At 41.8% G+C, this 12,445-nt stretch overlaps 1 protein-coding gene across 4 annotated transcripts in view; it reads right to left on the reverse strand.

Moving 5' to 3' along the window:
* Positions 1-9,770: 9,770 nt before the first annotated feature.
* mob3a (MOB kinase activator 3A) overlaps positions 9,771-12,445 on the reverse strand; it is a 40,428-nt gene continuing 37,753 nt past the window's right edge. For all 4 annotated transcript variants that reach the window (XM_068015818.1, XM_068015822.1, XM_068015820.1 and 1 more), the window contains one exon: positions 9,771-10,795. In XM_068015818.1, the coding sequence (XP_067871919.1) occupies positions 10,766-10,795 (30 nt within the window). In that variant the 3' untranslated portion in view covers positions 9,771-10,765. The remainder of the gene's footprint in view (positions 10,796-12,445) is intronic.

Consider the following 12,445-nt stretch of genomic DNA (forward strand, 5'->3'; position numbering starts at 1 on the left):
TCTATAAGATTTCATTGTAACTATGCAACTGCGTATGTTTTAATTTTGCTTACTGCAGCTTTAAATGATCTGGTTGTTGCCTGAGGCAAATGTGCATTCCTCATGGATGGCTGAGAACGTTATACGGTGTTGGTCTACCATATTGCCAAGTTGCTGGCGGTAAGCAATCACCTCAACAGTTCTGTTTATTTAATCAAGGATGTCACAGGTCTGGATATTTCAGGCTGTTATTTGTAACATCATTTCTGTACAAGAGTCAGTCAGGTGCCATTGTATCTTTTGATTATTGATTGACATTCCCAGAGGTCTGCCTGGATCTCAAGTAATTTGGCCCTGCTGATAAGGGGCATTCTACAGGGTGCTGAGAGACTAAAAGTGGGAAGATAAAACTTCACATATTAAGTTTTATCTGATGGACACTGGTCCCAATTTACTGTTCTTTGGAGGGTTAACAAAGTACCATATCCTTTGTTATTTTCATATTTGAGAAGGATAAGAAATAATAAATTCCGTAGCTAATTGAAATCCATCAACATATGTGCCCGTTTTACTTTTAAGTGACTTTTTTAAAAAGCAATATAGATTTTCTTTATAAATGGGAAGAAGTAAGGGCCACAAATCAGTTTTATCATTTTTGCCCTTTCCTTTTCCTTTTGGGCCTCCTTATCTCGAGAGACAATGGATACGCGCCTGGAGGTGGTCAGTGGTTTGTGAAGCAGCGCCTGGAGTGGCTATAAAGGCCAATTCTGGAGTGACAGACTCTTCCACAGGTGCTGCAGAGAAATTTGTTTGTCGGGGCTGTTACACAGTTGGCTCTCCCCTTGCGCCTCTGTCTTTTTTCCTGCCAACTACTAAGTCTCTTCGACTCGCCACAATTTAGCCCTGTCTTTATGGCTGCCCGCCAGCTCTGGCGAATGCTGGCAACTGACTCCCACGACTTGTGATCAATGTCACACGATTTCATGTCGCGTTTGCAGACGTCTTTATAGCGGAGACATGGACGGCCGGTGGGTCTGATACCAGTGGCGAGCTCGCTGTACAATGTGTCTTTGGGGATCCTGCCATCTTCCATGCGGCTCACATGGCCAAGCCATCTCAAGCGCCGCTGACTCAGTAGTGTGTATAAGCTGGGGGTGTTGGCCGCTTCAAGGACTTCTGTGTTGGAGATACAGTCCTGCCACCTGATGCCCTTTAAAGTTGATGTAAACTTGCGTAAAATAGAAATTGTTAATCAGGCTATTTACAATGTTCCCCTGAGAACAATGTCTCCTACCTGATCTGTCCACACATGTAACCACAAAGACATGAGCTGAATGGAACTGCAAACAATGGGAAAGAATCATGCTATACTATCAGTGTATTTTGAAACAAGCTGATGTGTATTACTACGTTTCCTGGTTCTAGATTCTCAACCCAGTGCAGGTCACCTCTTTTAAGAATGTGTGATGTTTCAATGCATGAGCTGAACAGACAACTCGTGATGCTTTGTGTGGCAATTAAAATAAATCAGTGCCTTAATAGCAGCTGTTCTCTGTAAAGACTGGTGAGATCTCATAGTTTATGACAGCAGCATTTCTGGAGTGGGTGAAGGTTACCAGTTGCTTCAGCTGATTGTGATGATGGGCCTGGCGATAATGTGGGCATTGTTACAGGAACTATAAAGCATTGGATGGAAATATTTTTGTTGGAACTTGGCAAATCCTTTAAGAAGTGAAGTAATAAAGCTTTATAAAAAATTGCCATTCCTTGCCAGGTCTTAGACCTTCATACAATATGGGGGCAGGGGGTCATATAGGAAATGAAAGAAAACTTCATTCCTCAGGTTGGTCTAAAAGTCTGAAGGTTATTTATGGTTCCTGGGCTAAAGTGGGAACATTCTGTCAGGCTTCCCATTACTGATTGCTAATCAGTGATCCTTGCTGAAAATGGGCATGTGAACATCTTATGAAGATAGAATCAGGCACAGCTGTGATGGTCCTCTGTGGTCAGATAGTCTATTGAAGTTCTTTTTCAAGGGTCACCCATGAAATACTGTCCCCGTGGGAGGTACCTAGGCCTAAAAGCACCGGTGAATCTGTTGTCTAGCATGATTCACTGCCTTCAGAGAAGTGAAAAATGTATGCACCGACTGAAAGGTGAATCAAATCTGACAATAAAAGGTATTTTACATTTGGTACTTATACTGTTGTATAAGTGTGGGAAACCAGCCCCACTCCTGCTTCCCCACTCCCCCCACCCCCAACATCTCCCCCCCATCCCCTAGTGGGCTGAATCTTGTCCTGCCACTGGGAGTAGCAGCAGGCAAAGAAAAATGGCAGCTGGCACACACAGGCCATGTGCTGCCACACCACCACTATCTTGCATCCTCCACTTCCCCACCCCCCCCCCCCAATCACGTGGCAGGGGCCACCTTGGTGAAAGGCATATCCTGAGATGGGAGCAGGAGCTGGCGCCATTTTTAAAAGGCTGCCAGCCCTGCAGACAGTTCCAAAGAGGCAGAGTTTGCCTCTACCCCCATCCCCTATGCAAAACATGCAGAGTTCACCCCTTCCACCCCACCTTGTCGACAGAGCAATGCAGAGTTCACCCCTTCCACCCCACCTTGTCGACAGAGCAATGCAGAGTTCTCCCCTTCCACCTCACCTTGTCAACAGAGCAATGCAGAGTTCACCCCTTCCACCCCCCTTGCCAATACATGATTAATGGCTGCAGAGTTCCAAACCCCGCCTCATTTCTGGCTACTTAAATTTAATGCAAAGGTACAAGTTCGCTGCAAAAACAAATAAGAGCAGGGTATTACCTAGCAACCTTTGCAGGCACGGAGGACTCTCACCTTGGTGGCAGCAGCTTTTCAAGGACAGGAACATGAAGGCCCGTGAGTACCACATGTCGAGCTGAAGGTTGGAAACGGCTGGCTGGATTGTGGCAAATTCCATTAAAATGTATGCAAACAGGTAATTTCAATATTTAAAGTATGGTCCCGCCATACAGTGGCGGAGGTACTGCCAAGGAGTTTCCCCGCCGCTGGGAAGATTGGGCCCGGTGTTGGGCTTCAAGCTGGGCTGCTGCCACTCCGATCTCCTGGCCACCAACCCTGCACCGCACCCCCCCCCACCACCCACCACAGAACCCGACGTCGGGAGGAGAACAAGATCCCGGCCAATGTTTACATGCTTAAAACTGGTTCCCTTACTCCAGCAGCAGAATTATAAATTGATGAAAATGTACATCTACAATTCTGCTTACAGAATAGGGGAGCAAATTTTGATGATGCAAGCATGGGAGCCAGTACAAAATATTGGCCTCATATTATCACAAGATGAAGAGCAGTGCAGTTGGCAGTATCGTCTGCAAATTTGGCCCAACCATCCAGAAAGATCCTAATGTTTCCCCTCTGCAATATCCAATTGTTTCTTAAATAATACCAAGGTTTTCTTCTCCACTGTTCTATCTTGACATCCATTGTGCATGTTGATCACAGTGTGTGGAAAAACAATTTCCTGATTTCAGTCCTAAATTTCACTTTCACTATTTGGAACTTGTGTTCTTTTGTCCTACTCTTGAGATTCAAAGTAATATTCTAGATTTACCTTTTCCATTCCCTTGACTACCTTATATTTCTCTATATGATAGCCTCACAGATACTTCACTTCCAGATTTACTCCAGTCTTTCCTCATAATCTATAACCTGGATTTGTTGAGCATCAGGTTCGGAAAGAGAAATAACTTGCATTTATAAAACATCTTTCATGGCCTCAGGATATCCCAAAGTCTTTCACAGCAATAAGCTAATTCTGTGGTGTTGGCTGAGGGATAAATGTTGGAAAGGACACCAGGAGAACTCGCTGCTCTTTTTTGAATAATGCCACAGGATCTTTTATGCCCACTTGAGGCAGCAGACAGGATCACAGTTTAACATTTCATCTGCGAGTCAGCACCTCTGACACTGCAGCACTCTCTCAGTACTGGACTGGAGCATCAGCTAAGATTGTATTCAATGGGGCCTGCACCCACAACCTTCTGATTTAGAGGCAAGATTGCTACCACTGAACCAAGTTCTATGAAGACTCCCAGATCTCTTTCAACTTTGCCTTTAGGTATTCAATAACATTCAGGGTATACAAATGTCACCCATTGTTCCATCTTATGCACAGTTGTCTACATTCACTTTCGTCTGCCATTGTCTCCCATGATGTGAACTAAAGAATTTAATGCAAAAGCACCATTAGGGAGCATTTACTTTACCATTTGTTGCTGTTTCAGAGAGCAACCTTCATGTACTATTCTCCCCCTTACATTTTGTCACTGTGTGCCCATATCCATGGCCTGAGTCACTAAAACATGCAATTGCTAAACCTGTGGAAATGCAAAGTATTAGCTTTGATCATTTAGCTTGCTGTATGTAATGAGGACTTTTGTCTGATGACGGGTTTGTAGACTCACATTTATGATGCCAAACACAAGTGATGGCGAGATACTGCCAACTGCACTGCTCTAATGTAAAAGTACCCCCCATAGGAATACAAGGCTGAAGATGAAAGGCTCCAGGTCAGGAGCACAGAGTTGGAAATTAAGTTAGTGGAATTCCATAGGAATATTTAGAATTTGAGAACCACTTACTGGGAAAATATTTCTATGCGTACAATTAAACGAGTCAATATTGCCCTTCCAATGTATTTAACTAATAGGTTAATTGTAGCTCCCTAGAGAGTTGTCGGTATTTTCAGGTTCAATTTTCATGTTTAATTGTCATCATATTTCAGAACAAAATTTGCAGTGCAAACCTTATAGTCAGTCTAGATCATACTAGTATATCTTTAAATTGTTGTGATTTCAAACTGCTGTAATGGGTATGGCAGTGCTGACGCATTGTAAACCAAGGTTCAAATTGATGACCAATCACCAGGTGCCAATGATCTATCATAGTCTGCCAGCAGCACTTGCAAGGTGAAAATCCCATTTATACAATGGAATTATTTTACTTGCTAATAAATAAATGAGTGCATTTTATTATCCCATTAAAATGAGGTTCAATAATACAGCAGTTTGTTCATAATCAAACATTAAATTTGCACATTTTTCTCCTTCGTTTACCAATTAACACTTTATCTAAAGCCTGGCTACCTGACCTGACTACGTGTCAGGTTTGGGTCGGGTCGAAATTCCAAGTCCAGCATTCGGGCTTGGGTCGGGTCGGGCTGGACGCTGCTTCCGGGAAGTCATGGGATCAGGCTTACCCTTGATTCCCCACAACTCCAGCTGCAGGAATAGCCTGCTGCCAGAACGGATGAAGGATATTCGTGTTGGGTCGGGTCGGGTGCGAAAAAAATTTAAGGGCTCGGGTTGGGTTGGCTGTGGTCGGGCTGGGCCCGGGTCGCGTTTTAATTTTATACCCGAGCCAGGCTTCAACTGCATTGACTGATTTAAAACTATTAGGTCTAAAAAATCTTTAGACTTGTTGTGTTTTCAAAGCACGGGAGAGCATCCCTGATCCAAACTCGGCTAGTCCCCACAGATCAGTAATGACAGTGGGCTAAAGCACATTCAGTGCCTGACTTGAATTAGTGTTAGCAGTTGAAATGGATGAAAAGCCCAGTACATTGTGCACGTACTGCCACAAAAATAAATGACAGCAGAGAAAAGTAAATACTGTCTGAAAAGTTGTTTTATACATGGAACAAATACTGGATGGTACACTGCTAGTCCATGTGTTCAGTTCCTACTGGTTTGAATTAGCATAGTTCTGCTGTATCAGAACTAAGCAACATCTAGTGTTCCAGATGTCAATGGGTAGAGCAGTGAGTTTGGTTGCTTGTAAAAAAAAGTAATCACAACAAATGAAAGCCAGAAACAATGTGAAGTTTCCTTCTTTGGCAGTGTTTTTATGTTTTTTCTCCTCAATGTCAGGATAGAATTGCCCTGCAATGGTAGAGTTGATGTAAAATGATTTTGCTCTATAGCAACATTGAAGTCTTGTAAACTCTGGAGTTAGGGTCTGACCTGACTGCAGTGAAGTGGATTGTACCTTGAACACCACATCTCATTCCCAGTCAAGGATGGGTATAAGTCATGCTTTCAAAATCTGAACGAATGAGACTCCACGATTGTAATAGTTAATTTTCAGTGTCAGACAGGTTGCTTGTCAGTAATTACCAATTATCACATCATTAAAAGGGTATATACGATTTTGAATTACTTTAACTAAATATCTGTGGTGAGTTTGGTTCGTATCTACTGCGCAGATTTAGCAACTTCATGATATCTAATGCATGTCAATGGTGATGCAGTCAGTGATATTGCATTTTTGCAAAGCTAATAGTGAAGCATGGCAGTGAAGATCAACATTAGACAAAAGATGTAATTTTATCTCATAGGTTGTGGGGAGGATGTGGAAGGGGCATATGAGAACTCTCCTCTATAGTAAAGATCAGTGCCTGTCTAAGGATAAAGTTTGGGAAGAGGGGATTGTTAAGAGGCTGACCACGGACTATTAACCTGAGATTCAGGATACATGCTGACCAGTTAGTTCTCTATTTTAATGGCAAGATCTTGCAAAAATTTCCATCTTTTTGTCTAATTTTGTTTCCTACTGCTATGCTACAGTAGATATAACTGCAGAAATTTCTAAAAGCACAAATATTAGAAATAAAACTAGCTGCAGATTATGCAGCTCACTGAAAGGGGTTCATCGTTATTCAGGCACAAACGATACATCAAGTGCAGGTGAGGAGCACTTGTGAGGTTAAATGTGAATATCCAAAAGATGCTGTCCGTGTTGCGCCACTCCATCATTACTTTGCGAAAATGAAACTGCACTGGCTACCTCACAATTGAATGTCATGAAGTTGCTGAATTTACACAGTAAATATGAACTAAACTAGATATTTAGTTCTAGTAATTTAAAATATACCCTTTTAATGATGTGATAATTGGTGATTACTGGCAAGCAACCTCTCTGGCCCTGAAAATTAAATATTACAACTATGGATTCGAATTCCTTCAGATTATGAATTTTCTGGGAGTTTTAAAAATATCAAATTTTACATTTATTTTTCTTACTTTTCTCTCTGTCTCTCAATCCAATGATTATTTCCCTCTCTTTCTGTATCAGATTTGACATTGTATTCCTCCCCACCTTCAATTCACTCTCCTTCTCAGTCCTTCTGATGCGTATTTCCCAATCCTTCAATCTCACTAATTAAGGAGATACCCTGTTGGTTGCCCCCATTTCCTTCACTGCGCCATTATCAGCTTGTGCTTTCAATAACTTTTTGGGCAGAAGTTTTATAAGCTGAAGGGTGCAAGGGCAAGTCTTACAACCATTAGATGTGCTGCTACAGCAATTTGCACCCAATATCTCTCTGTTGCCAAACTCAAGCAGAGACACGGGCAGGAAAGAGGGGTTAGTCTGTCAACAAACTGGGTATACCAAGCTGTTGTCCTCACAACCTGACCAAATAGATCAGAGTTGTTGACCATTACATTAAACAAAGTGACCATTTCCACTTGGGCTGCCTACAACAAATCAAAGGCAGAAAAAGGTGTTCTTGTGCAGGTCTGGACATGTTGTTTGCCCGCTCTAGAACTTCTAAAATCTGTCTTGTGTGGAGAGTTACAGTCAGAATATAACAGCTGGGCAGATGAAGTGCAATAAATTGTCACTAAAGGCTGCCTTGAAATTCCCTCCCTACACCACTCTACTCCTTTAAGACACTTCTTAAAACCTACCTCTTTGACCAAGCTTTGGTCATCTGACCTAATATCTCCTTTTGTGGCTCAGTGTGATATTTTGTTTTACAATGCTCCTGTGAAGCGCCTTGGGGTGTTTTATTGTTATTCTTTTGGGTCTCCTTATCTCGAGAGACAATGGATACGCGCCTGGAGGTGGTCAGTGGTTTGTGAAGCAGCGCCTGGAGTGGCTATAAAGGCCAATTCTAGAGTGACAGGCTTTTATTGTTATAAGGTAATATATAAATATATGTTGCAGTTGTAATCTGATATTAACCCTGGAAACTTGTGAAGTCAGTCACCAATAGACCACAATGACATCACATTTGCCAGGAAAGTTTGAATGGATTTGAGGTGGCTACCAAACATCTGGCATGCAAAGAAACTCATCTTCCTGTCTCAGCTGGCTTCCAATGTGATAGGCACAGCCATGATTGGACTTTTCCCCCATTAGTGCACCATTCACATCCGAGGCTAATCCATCAACTTAATGGGAGAGACTATCTGTGATTTGCATAAATTGAAAATTGGGAGCTTGAACACAAAATGCGCTGAAAGAAAGCCAATATTTTGAAATCTTGTAGATGTTAAATAGGAAACCATCAGGTTGTTATTCTGCAAGGATGAGATCCAACGGGCTGAAGGACTTTACCTCAAATAGCTCCCTCATCTTCTAGCAGGCTTCATGTGCCACCTGTTGGGAAAATGAGAAACTACAACACAACGCTGGATTACTGTCATTTTAAACAGGGTCAAACAACAAAGGGAATGGCCAGGACGGATGATAGAATCACAGAATGTGACAGCATTGAAACAGGCCACTTGGTCTATTGAGCCTATGCCAGTGTTTTTCTTTTGAGTCATCTAGTTTTACCTCATGGTCCTGCTTCCATAAGTAAGTTGTCATATTCCATGTGACAATGTAAACACTAGATGTTTCAGCATCGACAAATTGTATTTTCTGTTTCTATTTGTGGACTTGTAAGGTTTTCTCCTGTATTTTGTGTAGTAGTTGATCCAGCAGGAATGCAAGCAGATAATGAAACCAAGAGACTGATCTTTATTTTCACAATCTGAGGGGAATAGAACAGTAGAGCAATGAAAACTGCAGCGTTGCACTTAACTCCTCATTTCCACCACCGGTCTTGCCATGACCATTTAGTGGGAGCCTTGAAATGGACATTCCTTATTACCCCATGAAAATCAGAAGCCCATGATATCAATATGACTTGGTTGCAATTTTTAACTACCAATGGGAGGACTGTGTGTCAAGCAAGTTCTGCTGACTGGTAGTCAGTATTCAGTGGCCTAGCCAGTGATACCTAAAAGGATTGTTGGAGGCTGCGCAGCACCAATTCCCATTAGTGTTCCTCCGCAACCCAGAAGAATCAATCCCCCACCAGTGTCTGGCCTTGCTACAGAATTGGCCTTCCCTCCACTCTTTACTTACCTCTGCAGAACATCCCACACTTTTAATTGAATGCCGAAAGATCACCATTTAGCACCTGTAACTTACCCATTGCATTTAAATGATGCCCAGCTATGAAAATAGTTCAGGGTTTCCAACTTCATAATGCAGGCAGTGGGCTCACTCTGCCCGATGTAAGCAGTTAAATGAAAATCTATCCCAAGACCCAGTTAGCTGCTGGAACCACAATAAGAATTGTTGTAAAGGGTTACAATGCAGAAATGGCTTAAGTGGTAGCAGATATTGTGTTATTATCTTACAGTTGGGAGCAGAGTTCATTGGCAGTTGTTGTCTCTGGCAATTAACACAAGGGTAATATCCGGTGAAAACCCAAAAATCCCAACAGGTCTGAATAACCGTATCTATCTTATGATAAATATTCTGTGGTACACTCATCCCACAAAAGCAATGCATTTTTCTGAACTCACTTAAGAACTGTAATAATTGTGAAAAACACCCTTTGACAGAACATGCAACAGTAAGAATTCGAGGAAGAAAAAGTTAAGTTGTGAATGTTTTATTAACATTACACATTAATCTTATAAACAGAAACTCTCAAAGAATTAAGTGCAAAGAAATGATACAAATAATTCAGACAGTAAAAGATTAAAGCACATGTAATGTACAAAGCTAAATAGATAAAAGATATAAAATATAACAATATTAAAACTTCCACCACAGATGTCCCCAGAAACTATATTATAGCAGTCATGAACACTAAAGTTTTAAACAAGAAATACCAGTAAAAAAGTATATAATTCCTTTTTAAATAGTTTTTAAAAATCCACAAACTTTTTGTTCACTTGGCAGAACCAAATGCACAAATATTTAATATACCATTCAGGACTAAATTTACAGATTTTATTTGCGAGCTAGCGCTGTTGATTGCACTGTGAGACTGTACCATCATATGTCATTTCTTTTCTTTAAAAAAAAATTTGGTATTGTTGATTTTAATCAATGGTTCAGGAAACCTAAAACAGTGAAATCTGTGAGGAATATTGCAAATTGCTTTAGCAAAAGGTTTCTGGCTCCAGCCAGACCTTACTGTCACATCAGCTATATTTACTTTGCAAGTAAACTAAATATATTGAAATATTCATTTCTGAAGGCATGGAAAGAACTTGCATTATCTTGCCTTATAATAGTGCTTTATCATCTCTCAAACATTCAAATGCGCTTCACTCACAATGAACTGCATAAAATATCAATAAATCTTTATCAAGCAGAATAATTATTATAGAAAAGCTATAATTCTCTCTTCATTATGTGCACCAATATAGCTACAGATTCATGTAATTTAGAGTGGTTATGAAATTTAAACAATTAATTGACCCAGGTAGGGGCTTCAATGCCACATAGAATTTTCTGCAAACATCACAATTCCCCGTCAACAGAAAGTGCCATGTCAGGCATTTTTATCTTTCACATTTCAACATCAGCAAATAATTATTTGAAACAGGACTGAGGTTTCTCTTTCATTTCCAGTGGATTTTCTTTGCAAGCGAATCCATTTTGATAACAATGTGGATGAAACAGCTTCTTCTGTAACTGGTCAAGAGCTCATTTTCAATGGCACATTTTCTTAGTCATTTCCTTCTGTTAAAGAAACAGACAAAATAGTACATTAGTGGGTGATGATGGTCTTGAAACATTTATGCAAACTTGTTGGAACAAGGAATGCTTTCCACAGGGAGTTGTTGACTCAAGATTGCATCTTTTAAGTGAGAAATATCTAAAAGCAAAAGAAGAAACAAGCCTTGGAGAGACAGTGGAACAGTGGGATTAGTTTTAGATAGCTCTAACAAACAGCTGACACAGACATAATGGGAAGAATAGCCTATAAACATAATCGTGGAGTCAATGAAGCACAGAAGGAGGCCATTCAGTCCATTGAGTCCACCCTGGATTTCTAGGGAGAAATCCAGTCAGTCCCATTACCCCGCTCTATCACCGTAGCCCTCAAGTGCCTACTCAATTTCTTTTTGAAATCATTGAGCATCTCTACTTACACCACCCTGTTAGGCCTTGTAGAGCTCCATCAGAGGTTCTAATGAAAGGTCATTGACCTGAAACATTGGACTGGATTTTAAGGAGCCCTCGACGTCAGGATCCATGCCAGGGATGGCCTGAAGATGGGTTGGAATGAGGCCCGCCACGGACCTAGATGCCAGCAGGGCCAGGCCAGATATGACCGGCAGCGGCAAGGCCTCAAGGCGGCCCTCCTGCTGCTTGGCAACGGGACCACAATTTAAATATTTAAATAAATTAAAATAAGTGAATTAATTAATCTTATGTCGCCTCCTGATGTCCCGCCATGATCTTCAGCCTGGCAACCGGCAGTGCTGCGCCTTCGGATCCCTGTCCGGGGAAACAAGGCACAACACTGGTGGGGACAGGGGAAACGGGGTCAAATTAGCATCATGGGTGTAGGGGATGGTGGAAGGGTTGTAGTTGAAAATTTGTGCAGTTTGGGGTGGGGTAGGGGGAAGGTCAGATGTTAAAGGTTTTTTGGGGAAAGGGAATAATTAATTTAATTATTATTTTGAGGGGATGGGAGAGGGGAAAAAGAGATGTATTTATTTATTTTAATACCATTTCCCTTTAAATATTTAAATTTCCTGGCAGGGCTGATAGCCCTTTAAAAATGGCATCAGCGCCTGTGTGCAGGCAGCTGACACCGTTGCTAGGGATGGACAGCCCACCCCCTCCACGTGATGGGGGGGAAGCGAAGCGGTCCGTCCCGGATGTTTAAAAGAGCTGCCGCGCTTGGAATCGTGCTGGCTCTTTGGCGTGCGGCCCGCGTGGGCAGGCAGCCATTTTTATTGGCAGTGGGCTTAAAAGTTCAGCCCATTAACTCTGTTTCTCTCTCCACAGATGCTGCCAGACCTGCTGAGTATTTCCAGCGTTCTCTTTTTTAAAGGCATTTATCCATTTTGTGTTTGTCAATGCCACACCTGATACTTTCGGCAAAATATCTGGACGGGAACACTAGGACTTACAGTTACAGGGTGGAAGAAAAGCAGAACAAGAGCCTCCAACCCCAGTGGCCCCTCTGAATTAATTTTTAAATGTAATCTGATACTCAGGAAAGCTCCAGCCAAAGAAAGGGAACATATTGAGGGAGAGTAAAGCAAGAATGCAAAACTCCTCAGATCCTTCTCGGAACTGTGACAATTAAAAACCGCAGCAGACTCATTCAGAGCTGGACATGGCATGCCAGAGCAGAAGAGAGACAACTGAGAGATC

The sequence above is a fragment of the Heterodontus francisci genome, chromosome 36 (genome assembly GCF_036365525.1).
Source record: "Heterodontus francisci isolate sHetFra1 chromosome 36, sHetFra1.hap1, whole genome shotgun sequence".
Taxonomy (NCBI): Eukaryota; Metazoa; Chordata; class Chondrichthyes; order Heterodontiformes; family Heterodontidae; genus Heterodontus; species Heterodontus francisci.